Below are 20240 nucleotides of genomic sequence, written 5' to 3'. Positions count from 1 at the left end.
ATTTCAGAAACTATATTCAGCTACAAAATTTTGAGAATTACTACCTCAGTGCAGTATGCATTTCCCCCAGATCCTCGGTTATCAATAACCCACTCCTATTGGTGATTTTACTGATATGAAATTTAAACAATGCTTCGCTGGGGGAAGAGATGAGAGTGGGTAACCCCTCGGTTGTGCCCAACCATCAGAACAGATAACCATTTAATTTATTACTCTGGAAGTGAACATACACAAAGAGATGCTAGTTTGGAAAGAATGTCTAAAGATGGTCAAAAGAAACAACCAAAATTCAAGTTCTTTGAGTAGCATTTTAATTAATTAATTAATCGATTAATTGTGTATGCTTTCATGTGTGCATGTGCGGCGGCACCTGCATGTGGGCTTTCAGCACTTAATAGTTACCTGCTTCCAACGTGGGCTGGGGACCAGTCTCAGGTTGTCACGCTCATGGGAAATCACATTTTTTAACTGAGCCATCCTGCCTGCCCAGCCGTTTATCAGATCGCCAGTCAATTTTTTTCTTACTTTTGACCTTGCAACACCATCTGGAACAGGTTTCCTAATCTCTTCTTTTATAGATGAGGAAATTGAGGCTTCTAGGAATCAAACTAACATGTCTAGGATTGCACAGGATTTCTTAGAAAAAAATAGGAATTTCTACAATCTTAAAAGCCATTCTTAATACTGATATCTCAAAGCACTTGTTTATATATGAAAGGAAGAGTCCTGCTGGAACTAATCAGAAGACAACTCTGGAAGTACAAACGAGTTAAAGTGCTGTCATTTAATACATTACCTAGCTCAGTGCCTTGAAGCTGCACCAACTTGCAATGTTAGGACGATCTCTTTTGAACTCCCAGCCAGTTGAGAAATTGAAAGCAGACGGTTGGTCAAGCTGTTTGGTAACTTGGTGCCTTTTAAAATTAACTGAGTCCTCCAAGTGCTGCTTTAGATTAGAGGTGACTAATTGGATAAAAGGGAAGGAGCCTTTCAGCTGATGAAGAGTATTGTAAGAGCCCAGACTGTTAGTTCCAGAAAAGGAACACACAAGAACAACTTCTCCAATAATGTTTTCATTACAAAAGTGAAGTGTTCAACACTCCGTTCCAATCAAGGACGAGATGTTACGTCGCTGCAGCCCGGAGAAGCTTGGGAGAGACTAGAAAGTCCTTTAATTTTAAAATGGGCTTTAACTCTGAAACTTTCTAGTGCCAAACCCTTTAGTGTTTTATTTTTTAAATGAACACTCGGCGTGCTCTCCTAGATGTCTGAGCTGGGAGGGACATTAGGAGACCAGGCTGAGTTCGTTCTTATTAATATTAAACAGCCAGGTCTGTACCCTTGGGGCAAACGGGAGAGACAGAGAGGAGCTGCTGACATTGACAAGGAATCCAAACAGGACTTGCACTATCGGTATCTACCACGTTGCCGCTCCCCGACTTGGCCTTCTGGGAATTGTAGTCTTTGCAGACGCTGCTTTATTGGAGATCTTGTTTGCTCTGCCCCGGAGGTACTACAAATCCCAGGACGCATCGGGATCAGCCCCTCCCGCCCTGATGTGAGTGTAAACTCACCGCGCCGGGGCGGGCGGCCGGCTAGCGGGCTTAGCGGCTCTGCGCGGGGCGTGCGGCTTGGGGGACCCAAGTCCCCTCATCTTTGGCAGTTGCTTCCAAGCAGTGGAAGGCGGGCAAGCGGGAGCCATGCAGTCAGAATCTGGGATCGTGGCGGATTTCGAAGTCGGGGAGGAGTTTCACGAAGAACCCAAAACCTATTACGAACTCAAAAGTCAACCTCTGAAGAGCAGGTGAGTGGTGACAGCTGGAGGGCGGCGCGGCGGGAGGCCCAGGGGCCCCGCACTAGCTACCGGGAGGTGAGAACAGCCAGTCTGACTAGCAGTGGGACAAGGACCCCGTGCCCTTGCCTTGGGGTACAGGGCGACTTGGCCCCTGGCATCTGGGGTTCTGCTCTCAGATGACTTGCTTGCATCCTAGGATGTCTGACAGAGACACCTCGGGCACCACGGGTCTCTTGGGATGGTTCTTCCAGGCGCGGGGACCCTCGACTGCACACGCCAGATGCTGAGTTGAATGGGGGCTGGGGCGGTACCCGGTGATGTAGGAGGAGCGCCGGACGGGGACCATGATCTGGTGGTACCGGGCGGCGGAGTTTTTATGAAGATTCTTGGAGGCTGAGGGCTCCCAGAGGGAGGGCTTGGAGTGGTGGCGATCCGATGCTCCGGGGAAGCAATAAACTGGCCTGAAGAGTCTCCTAGTAGTTCAGACTCTCTGGGAGAGACCGCTCCAGGTGGCCCCTAGATTAAACTGAAGTCCACTAGGGCTTTTTCTCCCACCTGCCACCCGGGAGCACCTGAGTTCTGAGAGGGTGGTGGCAGCGGGTGGGCGTGTCTCCCCAGCTGGGCAAGTTCTCAGGAATAGAGTTCCTAGCAAATGTAAAAAAAGGAAGGGAGGAAGGAAGGAAGGAAGGAAGGAAGGAAGGAAGGAAGGAAGGAAGGAAGGAAGGAAGGAAGGAAGGAAGATAGATAGATAGATAAGCTAGTTCAGAGAGGCTTTTGGTAGTTGGGAATGATCTCCTTTTCGCTACTACACTCGTTTAATCCCCCAGGCACTTCAAAAACTCCGGGACTGGAGTGAAGATGCCCTCTGGTTCCTCCCAACTCTGTACATCTGCAGCACCCTTATCCTTTACATCACCGTCTGTTGCTCTTTGTGGGGCAGAATCGGTTATCTGCCCTTTTCACTCTTCTTGGTCACTCTGGGTCTGTAGCACTTCTTCTTTGCAATGTTTACAGAGAGGGGGATGGTGGCTGGAATTCGTGCTAGCCAAAGGAAGGCATTACTTCCACCCCTTTCCGTAGTGAGGTAGGGAGATGAGATAAGACTGAGACTAGAAGCGTCATCACCTTGTCCCTCAGCTGTCACTAGGGCCTGGATGAGTGAGGTTCCCCTGGCAGAGGGGCAGAGGGCCTCGCTTTCAGGGGACTGAAGGGCCAGGGAGGTAGAAGTCAGGGGTGGAAGGGATCCTTGTTTTTGGAGAGAAGGAGGCTGAGTCTTAACTCTACTGGAAAAAGGAGCTGGGTTACTTTCCTTTGGGGCTGGGGCTGGACCTTGAATCCAGTTAGGAGAACAAACTCTGGGCAGAGCAGATGTCCCTGGCTGCCCTTGCAAAAAGCAGGCTTTTTGCACATGCTTGTGGCAGAGTGGAAGGAAATGTGTTAGGCATTGAGATGCATAAACTTGGCCTTTCACTGGTGGCTTCTTTTCATAATGGCTATTTTGTATGTGAACATAGATTGTGTGTATTGGGTGCTCTGAGTGATGCTGTGTAAGGGGTATTGTTGGTTATGCTCATTAGGGCTTTATCTGCATGTGGCTGAAGGGACCAGTGTTTTACTGGGCAGTCCCTGCTTTTGCTTCTATAAGCAAATGCTTACATAGCTGGAATGAGGGAGTGTGTGTGTGTGTGTGTGTGTGTGAGTATGTGTTCCTGAAAGAAATGAATTAGCAGAACTGTTGAGAATGTTTTGATGGTGGTTGATACATTTAATAAGTTTGAGGGAGTGAGGAAAATATGCTCTGGAGAAAACCAATGAGGGCCCTGACACTGATGTGGAAGGATCTGGTTCTGTTCTTTGTCACAGTCAACAAGAATGGCATGCAGGAGCACATGTCCTCTGTAGCTAGCGAGCATGGGGAAGGAAAAATGTGGGTGTGTGGGCACAAACAGCTTCACACGTTGGTACTAGAAGCAGGTGCGAGGTAGGATGGAGGAGACGTATGCTCTTTGAAATAATCCAGTTCAATAAAATCTGTGAGTCAGTATCTGGAGTAGGTGGCATGTCCTTATACTGTTTTTGACAGTTGTCCGGATGATATTGTCATTTTACATATGTTGTGTGACTTTAAGTGGGCTTCATGTGTTTCAGGGTCTTCCCTCTGTGTTTCATTCATGCTCCTTACTGAGGCACCCTTTAAGTCCTGTTTGGGAAAAAGTTGTAAGGAAAGTTGCAGACTCTTGTAAGAAGACCATTTATCCAGTGTATTGTTTAGATCAGTGGTTCTCAACCTGTGGGTCTTAACGCCTTTGGGGTGGAATGACACTTTGATGGGGGATGCAAATCCGACATCCTTCATCTCAGGTAATTACATCACGACTCATAACAGTAGCAAAATTACAGTTATGAAGTAGCAACGAAGATAATTTTATGGTTGGGATCACTATGATGTGATGAACTGTGATAAGGGTTTAAACAGTAGGAATGTTGAGAGCCACTGATCTGGCTTTGTTCCCAGACTCACCTATATCTTGTCTGTTTCTCTGCTGTGACTTTGACTGAGGCAGTATCAGTCGCTGCCTGGGTTAATGCAGCAGTCTCTTAACTCTCTCAGCCTTGGCCACTTTTAGATTTTTAATTTAGCAGCTACAATATTCTTTAACTGATTTTTGGTTTTTTTAGGACTGAGACCATGGTTCAATCAGTGAAGTGCTTGCCACACAAACATGAGGACCTGAGTGTTATTCCAGGTACCCACACGAAGACGCCAGCGGTGGTGACTGGCAATTGTAATCCCAGCACTAGGGAGGAGGCGATGAGCCTGCTGGCAAGCCAGTCTGTCTGAATTGAAAAGTGATAGATAAAAGTGAGAGATTCTGTCTCCGAAACTAAGGTGAAGCGTGACTGAGGAGGGCACCTGGAGTTGACCTCTCGTCTTCACATGTATGCACATACACATAGGCACACACCCCTGCACACAGTGCGCATGCATGTGAACATGTATACACATATATGTATGCACATACACAAAATTAAATAGAAAATACCCACATGATTTTCAGTCGGAGACCAAATCTGCTTCCTTGTGGAGATCCTTGGGTGTCATTGTGGAAGAGAGCTGTGGTTAATCCTCAGCAGGTGGATTCTAGGGATGCGGTCGCCTCTCTGCGGTACCCAGGACAGGTTCCCCAGCAAAGGTCCACCTGGGCCCTGTGCTAAAACTCAAGCTGGATCATGCTGGTCTCTCTAGTCAAAGCCCTCCGTGGCTTTTATTTTTCCTCATCCCTTCCCATGGCACAAGGCAGCCCATGTAGTCAGGGTGCTGACCAGCTCTGACCTTACCTCTCGACACTTAGCATCCCAGGAAGAGCCCAGGCTCTCCTACCTCTGGATCTTTGTGCATTGCACTGGCCTCTGCTTGGAGCATCCTTTGTCCAGACAGACACAGTACGCACTACCCCACCAACTCCTAACCTTTCTCCCAGTGTCATTCTCACGTCCCCCTGATTCTCATCTTATGGATAGTGTGACCTCCTGTGGCCATCTTGTTCATAATTACCCTCTCCCCTGCCCCGAACTCTCAGGCTTCCTTTTCCAGCTGTGTCTCCCTCATAGTCTTATAATTTACAATCCAATTCGACAATACTTTATGTCGGATATATATATATATATACATACATACATATACCTTGTATGTAGATACATATATAACACACACACACAACATACATATATGCCTTGTATATAGATACATATATAGCACACACATACAACACACATATATGCCTTGTATATAGATACATACATAACACACACATATATGCCATGTATATAGATATATAGATTCATACATAACACACACACATACACACATATATAAATGTGTATGTGTGTGTGTTATGTATATGTATATATCAGACCTCAGGGCTCCATGATGGCAAGGTTTTCTCTCCATGGTTTCTTTACTCTGGAGTCCCCAGAACTGAGAACAGTCACTCAGCCTCCGAGCTCTTGATGTTTCGAGATAGATGCTTCTTTACTGTCCAGGGCTGTCGAATGTGCAGATTAACATCTGGTAGTATGTATTTGTTGAACACGTGTGCTTTTCTCCTTTAGTGTGCCACAAGGTATCATGTTTAACTTTTGTTTTTGTATTCACTATTCTTTTACAAATACATTCCCAGAAGTCCTTCTTCCATATTCTTCACTGGGGCTCAGCCCAGATATTCAAATATTCCAAATGTTGCTGAACCTCGTCTTGGTCTTACTGCCTGGTGAAGTGTCGTAGGAAGAGATGCAGTAGGAGCAAAAGTTCTCGGGATGAATGGTGTCTTCCTGAGAATGACTTCTCTGCCATGGGTCACAGGAGAAACAATCCCAGTGGATCCAGATTTATACACTGGCAAGTCACACCAGGGAAATGTCTTTGAGCTCCTGGGTACAAGTGGGCAAAGCCTGGAAGGTCTTTTGATCTGAATTGCAGAACCTAGTGGTGTGGCCTGTGGCCATCCGATGGGTTTACTCTGGAGAAGCCTACACCTTTGTAGCTGCTGATGCTCTTTTCCTGAGCAGACGTAGGAACTGGCTTCATTTGGTCCCCGTTTCCTCCTACAAATTTTAGTACTGTTTCAGACAGTATTAAATTTCCTGCAGATTAGAAATGGCAATGTAAGCCAGTGTTAAGTTAATCATGGCAAGATGTGTTGCTGCAGTGGTGTCAAGTGCGGATTCAAAGAGAGGCGTGTGGAGTTTGCACGCGTGTGTGGTGAGATGAGAAACATAGGCTGAACTGTTCCCACACGTCACAAGCCCACTGGCTTTTCCTGAGGCTTCCCCTTCAGTTTTCATGCTAAAAATGGCCTTTTATTTTAGGAAATAATAATCCATGCGTGACAAAACAAAACTGTCAAGTCAATCTCAATCCCTCCCCCTCCCTCCTTTTCCTTCTTATCCTCCCCCCGCCCACCACACTGCTGGTTTGGTTGTTTTGGGACATTTTCTTATTTTTTTTAAATTTTTAATTTTTCTGACCTGTCAGATCCGCAGGGGACCATTATCTTAAAGCCTGGAAGCTTCACTCTGTTATTGTATTGTCCCTAACTAGCTGGGTGATCACCTGGGCAGGCCTGGTCATCTCTAACTTAGTTTCCTCATCTAGCAAATAGGGGCTTCTTCCCAGAAACTAAGAAAATGAACAGTGATACTGACTTTGGGGATGGTGCTGGCACACAGCCATCGCTCAGCAAATGCGAGTACATGTGGCTCTTGTTTTCCTTTTTCTTAGTGAGCTCCGACATTCTGGAATGTGTTTGTGTTTAGTACACTGTGGCTCACTTCTCCAAGGCAAGTCTTGTTACGTAATAAAACTTCTTCTATCTTGCAAATTCATTTTTACTTTCCTTCTAACAAGTGTTTAGAAATTTATTTTTTGCATTTTATATCTCTGCGCCATCTGATAATGGTTTATTTCTGCGGGTTAAACACTGGCAAATGTGACATCGGCACACATGTAAAGATTTATAATCAGCCTGCATTTTCAAGTCTGAGTGCACCAAAATTAATTGACTAACAGGTGTTTAGTAGGTACCAATCCCTGTTCAGAGTGTTTTTCCATGAGCAAGATATACTTAATCTCAGGCTTATGAGATGGCTCAGCTGTTGAAGGGTAAGGCTCAAAACCAAAAAGAAAAGATATATTTGATCTTTGCAAAGTCCAAGCAGACACTTCGAACAAAGGTGGTACTAATTATGATGTTAAAACTCTTTAGTTCTCACTGTATTCCAGGCGCTCTTCTGAACAGAACAGCTAATTCTCACCTAAGCCTTGGGCATCAGTAATTTTTAGTTTCCACTTACAGAGAGGGAAACTGAGGCATACCAAGTACAGAGGCGGTCCAGTTGGACACCAGGCTCTTGTCAGCTAGTGTGCACTTCCCTGCACAAGGCAATGCGCATGATCATGCAGAATCCAAAGCTGCAGCCCAAATTCCCAGTAGGGCGAGGGGCAGAGAACTTGTCTACTCAGTGACTATATAAGTCAGAGTGTGGCCTGCTGTGAACATCAGCAGTGGGCGTTTATTTATTAGAGGAACCAGAATGGGGCCTGGTGTCGGGCAGTGGTTCTGTGAGTGAATGAGGGAATCTGAATTTGACCTTCAAGGTGAAGTGATGTTCAAACAGTTGAGAAGACGCGAGGTGGCGTGGAGGGTTTGCTCCTCAAGGCTAGCAGACTCTGGACACAGCTGGAAGGCTTAGGGAGCCACACTGTGTTGTGACCATGTCTTGGCCTCTTTCCCAGTGCTTCTGGCTTCAAGATGCCTAATGTCATGGAATCTCAACCTACCTTTAAGAAGAGACCAATAGAGCTTATATTCTTGAGATTGGTATAAGTTTTAAAATAGAGGCAAACAGATGACTGTACGCTTAGCATAGACCTTTGGTAATTGATAGTGGATCTTCCTTTTCTGGTAGAATTGCACTTGTCTCCTCTTAACAAGTCAGCTCTCACAGGCTCAGGAGCAAACTAGACAAGACTGAGGTGTCTCAACCTGGCAGATGTTCCGTCCTCATTAGGCAGATGAGCTTTGCGATGTGATTAGGCGGAACACTTGATTAAAGTGGGGTTCTAAGTGTGGGTTTTGTCTGTTATTGGAGATTTCCTCTTCCCGAGTGCCGCTATTTATGGCTTCCTTAAGTGTGCGTATGTTTGATTCCCTGTGAGTTCTGCAGTGCAGTTTGCACAAAGCTGATGTTTAGATCTGCTCCAGTTGTGCAAGAAGTGGAAAATACCCTTTTTTTAGAACAGGTCACATGTGCTTGCTGTCAGGAATAGGACCTCAGTGTAGAAAAATGTATCTCGGGACAAATCAAAATTACTAAATTTCTCTCTCCAACTGCTTTGTTTCAGAACTGGCAGTATTAGGATAAATAACAGGAAAAAAAATATCCTGGGTTGCTCTTCTTCTTTTGGTCATCTGTCAAGGACAGCAAGAAAGAGTTCGGTTTGTTTTCGTGTGTGTGCTTGTGTGAGTAGCAAGTATAAAATGTGCTGTACTGTTAGGTTTGTCTAATCAAAGTAAATCATAAAAATATGTTTAAGCACTCTCCAAGTGTGGGTTATTTGGAGGAAACAATCAAGAAGGCAGGTCAGAGACAGTAACTGTGGTCATCTCAAGCTTTCAGTATTAGCACGATGACTTTACAGTTCATCTAGAGGGCTTTCTGTGTCTAAATACTGTGCCTGGAGAAACAAAGTTATACCAAAACACAGAGTCTGCACCTCTCTTTCTCAGAGGGCTGGGCTCTTCACTGGAAATCCCCCTCCCTGTTTCTGGTACCAGCATTTCCCAAGGCCAAGTCTGGCTTCTGATTGGTGAACCCAGTTTTCTAGGTTGCTTCTTAAATATGACTTCCTTGTCTCTTTGTGCCGTTGTTTCCTCTTGTGTTGGGTCAAACATGTTGTGGAGGATAAAGGGGTGACCCCTTGAGGTGGTCATATGAGACCCTTGTCTTGAAATTTTTGCAAGTAGCCTCCTTCACCATCACTTCCCGGTTCTTCTCAAGAGCTGGGTGCTGTGGTCCAGGCACACAAGGCATAAGAGATGTGACCTTGCCGGTGGTTTTCTACCCCAACTGGAAACTGAGTCAGGCTGGGCTGAACACCAGAGCCCTGGGGGAGGGGAATCAGGGTAACTGGTAAACAAATAATCATACGGCTGAATGTTGTACTTCAACTTCATGAGGGCCCTGTCATGGCTCCCCTATCCCTGACTCCCTCAGGCTCTCAGTCATGTTATGCTCTGAGGTCAGAAGGACCTGCACATATTTGTTTTTCTTTTTACCCCACTCCCATTTCTTTCCCGTTTTACATCAGTTATGTATTAAGCATTTCTATGGTGTCTGCAGGGAATGAAATATAAATTAGATAGCCAGAGGTTTTTTTTTTCTTTCTTTCTCTCTCTTTCTTTCTTTCTTTCTTTCTTTCTTTCTTTCTTTCTTTCTTTCTTTCTTTCTTTCTTTCTTTCTTTCTTTTCTAGCACTGTACACGTCCATCTTGAAGGTAGGGACTTCTGAGTTAATACTGAACCAAAGAAATGAGCCAGGTGATTTGTGGCCACTGTGGTGGAGTGTGACTGAGAAAGAAGCTGGCTGTCTGAGGTCGGCAGGCCGGGGAGGGCATGGGGAATAAGTGCTTCTGAAGTGAGACCTGACACAATGAAGAATGTCTGACATAAAGGTCCACACCTTGGTGCCACCCCATCACTAGCTCTGTGACTTTGAACAAGTTCCCCAACCTCTCTGAACCTGAGCGCCCTCTTGAGTAAAAGAACTACTTAGCAAAATTTCTACAAAAATAAAAGGTCTAATGTATAGGAAGCAGCCAACATCAGTTTGGCAGTGAGACTTATTAAAGGTAAGTTGTGAAAAGTGGAGAAGGAATGGATGTTAATCTATCTTGGTTGTGAGCATTTATAGTTTGGTTTTGTGGGTTTTTTTTTCTCTTTTAGTATTGGATGAGTCAAGTTTTACGCTTGTCTTTGTAAAATTAAACGTGGACTAAGAATGGAGATGGGTCTTTATTTTTATTATCTCTTATTTCCTTCGGAATAGTCTGGCTCCCTGTTGTCCCACTGTGTCTTCACTGATGTCATATCTGACCCTGCCTGGCTTGGGAATGGGCTTTGTGTGGGCTTTGGGGTTAATTTTTGGGGTGTAAAGGTAAGGTCTAAGTAAATGAGGATTCACCAGCAAATTTCCCAAGACATGTGCATCCTCCTGCCTCCCAGCCCTGGTCTCAGCAGTGGATCAGGCCCCTTGATGGGAAGTGTTAGTGTTGTGCATAAGTGAAGAGAAGAAGCTAACCAACCATGCTCCGCCCAGCTCTGCCAGCCTTGGCTTCCACAGACTGTAGCTTTTAACACGACCTCTTTGAAAACTGTTTTTCTTTTCCAGAAACCATTTGGCTGTCGATGGCTGTGTTCTCGCCTTCACATACCTGTGGAACGGTATCTTTCAGAAGGCAATATCAGTGAGAAAGCAAATCTTTCCCATCTAAACCAGCGAGTTCAGGTCTAGGGGAAGCATTGATGGACTCCAGTTCTTCTATAAGAAGCTGTGGCTCATTGAGCAATTTCAGGAAGGCGTGTGTGGGCTTCGCCTTCCCTCCTCTGCCCCTTCCCCAGCGTGAGTCATTTGCTGAATCATTCACACGCATTCCCTCACTTTCCATCTGATCAAAGACATCATTGGAAAAGGGGTTTCCTGACCAATAGACTATGCCCAGCTCGTATTTGCAGACTATATATTTTTACTGGGCAGAGCTTGCCTTGTCTAGAAGAAGTTGTGAGGCCGAAAAGATTTATTTATGGGGTTATATATGAATTTACAAAGTGACAGTCAGATGAAGGTGCTGTGTTTACTTTGGTCCCTTTTTACATGGAAATCACAAACCTGCTGTTCTTATTTAAGTCAGGCACCAGAACCATACAGGTAGAGTCTGTCAGAAAACCTAGGTGACACATGACTCCATTGTTCTTTTGATCTGACCAAGGTCTCTCCAGAATTAGCAGAGACAGCACTCCACAGTTAAGTGTGGTGAAACCACACATGGGTATGTGTGTCAAGTCTCAGCTACCTTTCCATCCAAGAGACTGGGTACACTTTAACTCCCAGTTCTCTGTAGAAGGGCAGTGAGTGAGTTACCCCCGAGGCAGCTTTCTCTGGTTGCATTTCTGAGCCTGCAGAATGGCACCGTGCAAACTTAGTCCACTGAACAGTAGAACCCTTTGGAATCAATTCATCATGCTTTGGGCTGAGAATGACTGGGAATAGCCATGATAATCGTATGACCAGTTAGAGTCCTTTATTTGCAAAGGGTAACTTAAGCTGCACCTTCGGGAGACGTCTACTTATTTTTTAAAGTCAGCATTTCTAATAGCCTAGGTGAAGCAAGCCCAACAAATATGAGCAGCTGGCACAATTCCTTGCGACAAGCCCGATGCAATTCTGTCCGTTTGCTGCAAGGAAACACACGTGGAGAGTAATTTGCGAGGTTGGCCACTGACTGGCGTGTCCCGGGCAATCAGACGGCAGACTTTTCGGAACCACACCTTGCATCATTCATCACAGCATGGTAATTTCCCCCGTCATCCCACTAATAATATTTTACCTAGGTAAATGCTGGGCGAGTAAATGGCCAATGATGGGAGCGTGGAATGCAGTCCCAAGGATGCAGGCTGCAGACGGATGCTTTACAGCTGTGAGTTAGAAGTGAATGAGAGGACTGATTGGGCTTGCTTGGTCATCACAGCAAAGGCACTGAACTGTACAGTTTAGCGGAAGCTGAGTGATAGTGACAATTAATTGTGTTTTTTTGGGGGGGGGAGTGGGGTTCAGCGATACTTTAGGGTACTCTGTTCCCTTTGGAGAGTCTTTTTCCTTGTAACCCCTTTTGTCTCTGTTGATTCCCCACACCTGACAGCATTCTGGTTCGTTCTCACTGGCAGCCAGCATCTCTTCTCTTACACATTTCTCCTACTGGATAATTTTGTTTCATTTCTGAACAATCTCTTTCCCAAGTTCAGTTTCTTTCACGTGCCTGGCCCTTGTAGTTGAGTCTCACGTGATAGATGCCTGGTCCCGTGTCCTTCTCACAGGAGTTGGTTTCGGGGATGTGCTGCACCCTAAGCGGACCCCAAGAGTTCCTTGCGTCCTGCCACATCCCTCATATAGTTCCACTGAAGAGCTTTCTAGACAGAATTACCCTACTCCCTTAAGCAAACAAACAAACTGGTGGCAGGTTTTATCAGTGGCATGACAATATGAGCAACTCTGCAGGAATTTTACTGGAAGTATTCTGTGTCAGGGAGGTGTTCCTTCTAAAACATCGCTCTAAGAATGATCTAACAAAGAGGGAGGCCTGGAGTGTATGGAACTGTATTTGAACAGCGGTGTTTAGTAAGTGTGCATATTCAGGTCTACCAGCCCTGGAGAGCTTCTGGGATGCCCCGCCTCTATTTCTGATCTAGTAGCCCAGGACAGGGTCTGAGAAGTCATATTTCTAACAAATTTGTGACTGTTACTCTGGTTAGAGGGTGGCGTCACAATTTGAAGAGGTGGTAGAGGGTGCTTTTTTCCCAATGAACTTGAAATTGCAGAGATGTCGGTTATAAATCATATATCATGACAAGGTTGGCCCCTGTCAGGTGACAGAATAGTCAAATTAATCATGTTTAATTAGAAAAAGAAATTGATGGCTAAGTGACACAGAAGCCCAAGACTATGGATGGCAGGTTTGCCCGAGAGTTTGCCGTTTGAGTGGCTGACGGACTGGCTCACATCTTGAACTGGGGGAGTTTCTTCCCAACTCTGCGAGGGTGGAACTGGAAGCAGACTGAAGTCACCTGACTGAGAGATTGGGTTGAGAAACAGGGTGATGGTGGTTTGGGGCACGTCCACATGACCGAATTGTTTTCCACAAAACTTCTGCTGAATAAAACTTGAAATACGACTGTCAGCCTGTTTTCCCATCTCTAATGAATTCCAGACAGTTTGTAGAGTGTGGGAGCGTCCAAAACAGAGGGGTGGAAGATTGGGCCCAGCCAGCGTTCGCTCTGTCACACACAAGGCTGCCTCTTCCTCTTTGTTCTCAGCCTCGGCACACTGCTTGTTCCTCTGATGGGGGTAGAGCGGTATGGGGCGGGGGCTATGAGAAGGAAGGTCAGGGCCAGACAAATTAAGTTCATAAGAAAGTTCCAGACTCTGAATTTACCAGAAATGCAACCTGCCCATGTTTAATCCACTTAGACCCAAATGTTTTGAATTATGTGTTTTTGCTGTTGTTGCCCAACAAACTTCTCCAGAGAAAGAACCCTCATCTGTTCTGACCATAAACTGGCTAAGAGCTTTCACCACCAGTTCAGGAAGTCTAAATTTAGGAGAAGATGGAATTGAACTTAAATTCCACTTTTGCCACCCCTTAGCTGAGTACCCCAAGCATGTGGTCCCGGGGGTCCCAGTTTCAGTGTAGGGCTAGCAGGAGGGAATGAATGGGTCACAACACAATATGAAGTTCTAGGGTAATTATGTGAATTGACAGAGATTTATAGGGCTGGGGACATAACTCAGGCAGTAAAGCGTGAGGATCTGAATTTGGTCCCCAGGATCCACGTAAGAAAGTGGAGTGTGGTGGGCATGCCTTTGTAACTAGGGCTTAGCAGATGAAAGTAGGTGGAGCCAGGGGCTTGCTTGCTAGAGAATTCAACCCACGTAGTGAGCTTCAGGCCAGTAAGAACTACCCCTGACCCCGTATACACAGGTGGGTAACACCTGAGGAACCACATCTGAAATTGACCTCTGGCTTCTCTATGAACGTGCACATATGCTCATACATACCCCCTGCCCCCACACACATATAGTCTCTGTACACATATGAACTTCTCACATACACATAGAGAAATGTGGAGGAATATGTGAATACAGTCATCTGCCCAAATCCTGGCTGTTACTCCCTCCCAGTTAACCTTCATACATGTCATCCCAGTTAACCTTCATCCTTCATACGTGTCATCCCAGTTAACCTTCATACATGTCATCCCAGTTAACCTTCATACGTGTCATCCCAGTTAACCTTCATACGTGTCATCCCAGTTAACCTTCATACGTGTCATCCCAGTTAATCTTCATACATGTCATCCATTAGGTTTCTGATGTGAAATAGACTTTTCTTTTTGATGCCATGGTAAGGTGGGACGGACTCAAGGGCAGGCAGCACGAGAAGCAGGTCCATAGAAAAGGCCCGAAATAATTGCCAACTTGAGTAATCAGCATTGGAATCTTTGAGAGTTGATCCAGGTCAAATAGTGGGGAATGGTGGGATGCCTTAGAGGGAGATATTTAAGGCTGGCACGAGCTGTTTACATGCGAGGCGTTACCCTTTGTGGCCAGCAGTCTTTGTCTTTATCAACATGTTTCCTTTCATCGTAATTACAGAGCATGGCTGGGCGGAGAAGGCATAAGAAGAGGCACTAATTGGAGTTGTGCAATCTCGTGGCAGCTCAGTGCCACTGCTGTGTCTGTACAGGCTCCTGTGATTGCTAACTGTCCCCAAGCAGCCTTGTCCATGCTGACCTCCTGCTCTCTGGTCACACATGGTATACTGTCATCTCTTTATGCAGTCATATTCATCCAGTATCAGTCAGGAGACCTCTCTGCCCAAACTTCAGGGTCTTTATGTCTTTCTGTATGTTAGGAAGTTAGAAACTGAGTTTGAAACGGTCTCCTCTGACACCAGTATGATTGCATTTCTTGGCCATTGCAACTTTTCTCTCCTGAAAGTGGTGGTTAACCTAGTGTTTAGAAAGTAAAAAAGTGGGGGAGCTAGAGAGATGGCTCAGAGGTTAAAAACACTGGCTGCTCTTTCAGAGGTCCTGAGTTCAATTCCCAGCAACCCCATGGTGGCTCACAACCACCCATAATGAGATCTGGTGCCCTCCTCTGGCCTGCAGGCATACATGCAGGTAGAACACTGTATACATAATAAATGAATCTTTAAAAAAAAAAGAAAGGAGTTAACTTGAATAGTAACTCTTTTTTCTGGGAGAACAGTTTCATTATATACTAGGCATATGTAAAGGCCTTCATCAGTAAGTGTTCAGCAATGTGCCTGGGTACCAGCATGCTCACCTCTTTAATTTTTGATTTAATGAGAGGATGGCTAGAAAAGGTTACAACAGATACAGGCGTAATGGTGCATACCTGTGACCCCAGAACTCTGGAGGTTGAGGTAGGAAAATCTTGAATTCTAGGTCACTTGGACAACATAGCAAGACCCTGTCTCCGAAAACCAAACCAGAGCAAGCCAAAACAGAACCAAAGACTGCATTGTGTGTCTGTCAGCTGCCATGCCGGGTGTAACTGTGATGTTACTCACTGTGTGCTGGTTGGTCGCCATCCTTGCCCACTATGGCAGTCGGTGTTGTCTGTGCCACTGGCCCTGTCTTTGAAACACAAGTTTAGGGTCTGCATAAAAATGGAAGAAATGGAAAGTTGTAGAAACGTTTATCTAAAGGAGCTGGGGATTTTTCATCGTGCCTAAGTCATAATCAGATTTTCTATGGCTTAAACACTCCGACTGTATGGCTGATCTTCACATGTGTTTGGGGATATGCAGCAAACTTTTGAGTCCAGACTCATCCTGAGTGAATTGAAGAGTCTTTCACACCTTTCCCCATAACTATTTGCTCTTGTGTACGTCAGAATGGGAACAGATATACCAACTGTAGCGTAACTAAAGGAAGTCCTTTAGTTACATGTTACAATAAATAACATGTTTATTGGGGAGCCCTCACAGTAAGAAAGTCACTGTGTTTCTCTGCTCTGTGGGTGCAGGGAGCTGCAAACTGAACTCTGACTACCAACTAAGTGAAAGAAGAAAAGGGCTGAGCATGCTTCCTGTCTGTGTTTATAGTACTTCAGACCACACCCTAATGGGCTGGTATCTAAAATGCTATTGACTGAGTTCCCACAATAACCAACCAGTTAATTGCATGCGTGTGCGCATACGCACGCGTGCGCGCGCGCACACACACACACACACACACACGTGCGCGCGTATGCACCTTCTACCTGAATCCAGCTGTACAAACATAAAAACATACTGTTTTTGTTTTTTTACCCCCCAGGGTAGTTGCGGCCCTGCTGTGTCATTCTGAGGGACACAGTTTCTCACCTGAGGGTTATAAGAAACAAGCAGTGTGAAAATTTTCTTCCTTCCATGTTGTTGAAGCCATGACATACAGAGCCAAGTTCTTTGAGGTCAGAGAGGGTGGAGCCTGAGGAGGGCTGCTTAGACCCATCATGCCTAGTGGGTATCTGAACCCTGAACTTCAGTGAGAGGAGTGGGTGACTCCATGGAGAGTTATGGGCACAACTTGATGGGAAAGTTGTCAGAGTAGATGGATTTATTTATTTCTTTGGCATCTGGCTGGGTGGACGTGAAGAGGTCTGCCTCCAGCTCCGATCTTTCTGAGTCTTGGCCTGGGAGTTAATTTGTAGCATCCTCAGCATATTTATTTTGCTCTTCCAGGTGAGGGTCGGTCTCACAGGCATTGAGCCCACCGTGGAGTCAGGAAATAACGACGAGGAAGAGAGGCAAACTGAAAGAACATTGTTGCCCTTGGCCAGGGGAAGGGGAGCTTGCTGGGTCACAACTCGATCAAGGGTCAGAGGAAGTCTTCTTAGAAGAAATGAGCCTGATTGGTGGTTACATCTGCCACTCTACGAATAAATACACTTTAAATGGTATTCACTGAGGACACCCTTCAGCTGCCAGTGTAATTGAAAGCCTTACTTAAAAAAAAATAATCAAGCTTCTTGTATTTATAAATAGGCCAGAGGTAACACTTGTTTTACTGTCAGTAAGTCCCCAAGAGGACAGAGAGTTTGATAATTTGTTGGGCATGGCAAGTGCCCAGGAAACTGAATGACCCGCAGATGGTTTTGAAAGGAAGAATAACCAGAATGTGCTGGGGATGTAGCTTGCTTGTTAGAGTGCTTGCTTAGCTTGTACCTTACACACTACACAACACCGGGGTCTATGTCCAGCAGCAGCTAAAGCCAGCTGTGTGGTATACACTTTTGTTTCCAATTCTCCCCATTCCAGGTGAAGCCTGCAGGATCAAAAGGCCAAGGTCATCCTCGGTGTAGCCTGGGATGCACAAGAATCCATTTCGAAAACTACAAATACAAGAAAATTTCAAATAAGAATTGGATAAAAGGGTTTTGTTTGTTTGTTTGTTTTTGATGTGTTCAAAGGGCTCTTCTGGGAAATGGGCAGGAAATGGTTTTAGACTTTACCCTGATTAGCTGCCCCCCTTATTAGGTTTTTCTGAGCTCAAGTTTTCTCTCTTGTATAATAGACTAGGGTAGAATTTCCCTCTCGGGACAATGCGGTGCCATGTAAGGTGCCCAGTATCCACAACCCTCAATACAGTAAATGAGTAGGCAGGGGATTGCTGTTGCTCTTGTGGCTAAGGGGGGCAGTAAACTACAGCCATCACGCCTTATTTTCTGTGGTTATGCTCGATACCACCACGAAAACCACCAAATGTGTGAATACTGCATTAGTCCCAGGACAATAATGAGGTAGTTTCCTGAGAGCCCCTAGTCTCAAACTTTTTTGTTAACCAATGAATGCCTGTCTTAAGTGTGCTTCCTGGTGAAGGCACTGTATTTTATGGATAGTATTGACCAGTTAACACTGAACTGACCAGGAACGCTGTATCTCATGTCTGAGGAATGCTTATTTCACTACCTGTGCTGTCTCCCCACTCAACAACCTCTTAGCATGTAGCCGCACGAGAGGCAGTGGCTGAGCACTGTGCCGGGAACCATTTAAGTAGCAGGGTCACCACCACAAGACACAAAGACACACTAACAGGCTGTGAAAGGATGCCTGTCTACAGAAGGGTGTGAGTGTGAGTAGGATGGCAGGTCCTAACCTCATTTGACCTCGGTGGGAGCGTGCGCATGGGGCCAATTGGATTTCTTGCTATTCTCTACATGTCCACCTTTAACTACAAGAAAGCCAGAAATGTTGATATTTGGGATTACAGATTCTAATTACCAACTGGGTTTGAAAATGGGGGGGCCCATAAATAATGGGAATTGACTTTGCTGAAAATGGTCTTCTAGCCGCTGTACTCCTATAGTACACTCCAGTGTGGTGGGCTGCACCTCAGCCGTGCTAATGAAGGACTGTAGTCCTCCTTTGGCCTGTTTGCCTGCTCTGAACATGACCCATCACTGCCAGAGTGTTCATACTCTCCGGGCTTCGCTGTTCGGGTATGGTATTTTTGTCTCTGGTATAGTTCCTTTTGTTCATTTTTTAGGAAGATGGGATATGAGAGTCAAGCCTTGTGGGGGGGGAAAAAGAGAAACTGTGAGGTCTCTCCTGGAGAATCCAGGAGAAAGCAGATGGCATAGGAATGTTCTGAAGTACCCAGGTCCGGCTTACTCAGGGCCTGGAGTTTTACAGGTGGTGGTTTTGATTTCCTCCTGTACTGGAAACCAGTATATTATAGACAGCAATCATTACTGTAAACATTGGCTGAGTACTTGTTATTGGTGCTTGGGATTCTTCTAGAAGGAAGCAGAGAGGAATTAGTTTCAGACGCACAATTTACTAAGACAAGAAAACACAAAAAGCCAACAGTAATAGCAACAGCAACCACATCTAGCATTTTAAAAACCCTTTTTATGGTCCATGTCGTAGGCTGTAGTTTGATTTGCTTTTCTTGTGTGTATGAGTACTATAGTACTATAAAAAGTGTGTGTTTTATACATGCATGCGCACATGCACGTGTACCTGTAGTCCTGAGGGAGATTACCTGTGTAATTTTCTTCTACACTTTTCTGTGTTAGAAATTAAACTATCAGGAACAAATAATTTGTACCTCGGTGAATTTTAACCACACCAAGGCATCTGCTATCCAACAGGTATGGTGTGAGCTGTTTAAAACGTTTTTATAATATAATTCTCCCATGAGATTGGCTGGCTCCCATTTTATAGATGAAGAAATGGAGGCTTGCCTGTCTTCTTCTCCTTGGATATGTTAGGCCACTCAAATAAAGATGACATCAAGATTTAAACGTAGGGCTGTCCAGCTTGGTCGCTCGTGTCTTTCTCTGTCACTCCTTGGTGGGTGCTGGCCGTGTTGTGGTTCAGAGGGAGTGGCAGGTGTGAGCAAGGGTGACAACTCATTGTTTTTGGAATGGAAAAAGGACTAGGTTTCTGATGAAGTAAAGACCAAGGACTCAGGGTGTGGCTGAGCATTTCAATCCAAGATAAATAGATCTGTGTATTAAAGGTGCTCATAGCATACCTGTATAAAAAGCCCTTTGTTTTCCAAGTTGCTTCTGAAGGAGGAAGGGGAGATAGGTTGCGAGGGCTCCCACAGAAGATAGGACGCTGGCTCCTTAACCATTCTCTCAAGGGCATGGTGGGTACATTGTAGGTTTCCCTAGTTATTAAAGCTGTCCCTTGAATGTTGCTTCCCGATAGCTTCAAACAGTCTTCTTCTTGACACACCCAGCATCGTGTTCCTCCGCTGAACATGTACTCCCTAACATCTTGATGTTTTTCGCTAATTTCTCTTACTCCTCCCCTCCCCAACTTGTTAATTGCTTTTCTTGTGTGCCTTCATAAAGTAGTAGCCTGTGTGTTCCCTTTCCGACTGTTTATCTTTGACATGCCAGAGCTCTTGAAACACCATAATGTTGTGTAATGAGCATAACTTCTGCCCTGACATGTGGGTGTTAAGAGCGTTAGTCATTGTAAAGTATTGAGTTAAATATTTTCAATAAAAGGTTGTAATGATCTAACAGAGAGGAAAGAAGCTATAAACCTCCCAGTTGATGGCTTTAATGGGGAGCCATGTACTTAGTGGGT

At 45.3% G+C, this 20240-nt stretch overlaps 1 protein-coding gene across 7 annotated transcripts in view; it reads left to right on the top strand.

Annotated features, from left to right (window-relative positions):
- Window positions 1–1564: 1564 nt before the first annotated feature.
- Window positions 1565–20240, top strand: part of Mitf (melanocyte inducing transcription factor) — a 220419-nt gene continuing 201743 nt past the window's right edge. For 3 of the 7 annotated variants that reach the window (XM_048438449.3, XM_048438447.3, XM_085686784.2), the window contains exon 1: window positions 1565–1804. In XM_048438449.3, coding sequence (XP_048294406.1) covers window positions 1701–1804 — 104 coding nt within the window. In that variant the 5' untranslated portion in view covers window positions 1565–1700. Of the gene's footprint in view, window positions 1805–10744; window positions 10976–11354; window positions 11925–20240 lie in introns of those variants that run through there. The other 4 variants (XM_048438448.3, XM_048438446.3, XM_048438451.3 and 1 more) reach the window with 3 other exon arrangements.

This window comes from Myodes glareolus, chromosome 3, assembly GCF_982192425.1.
Source record: "Myodes glareolus chromosome 3, mMyoGla1.1, whole genome shotgun sequence".
Taxonomy (NCBI): Eukaryota; Metazoa; Chordata; class Mammalia; order Rodentia; family Cricetidae; genus Myodes; species Myodes glareolus.
Note: the sequence above shows the minus strand (reverse complement) of the source record. Positions and strands in the feature narration are given on the sequence as shown.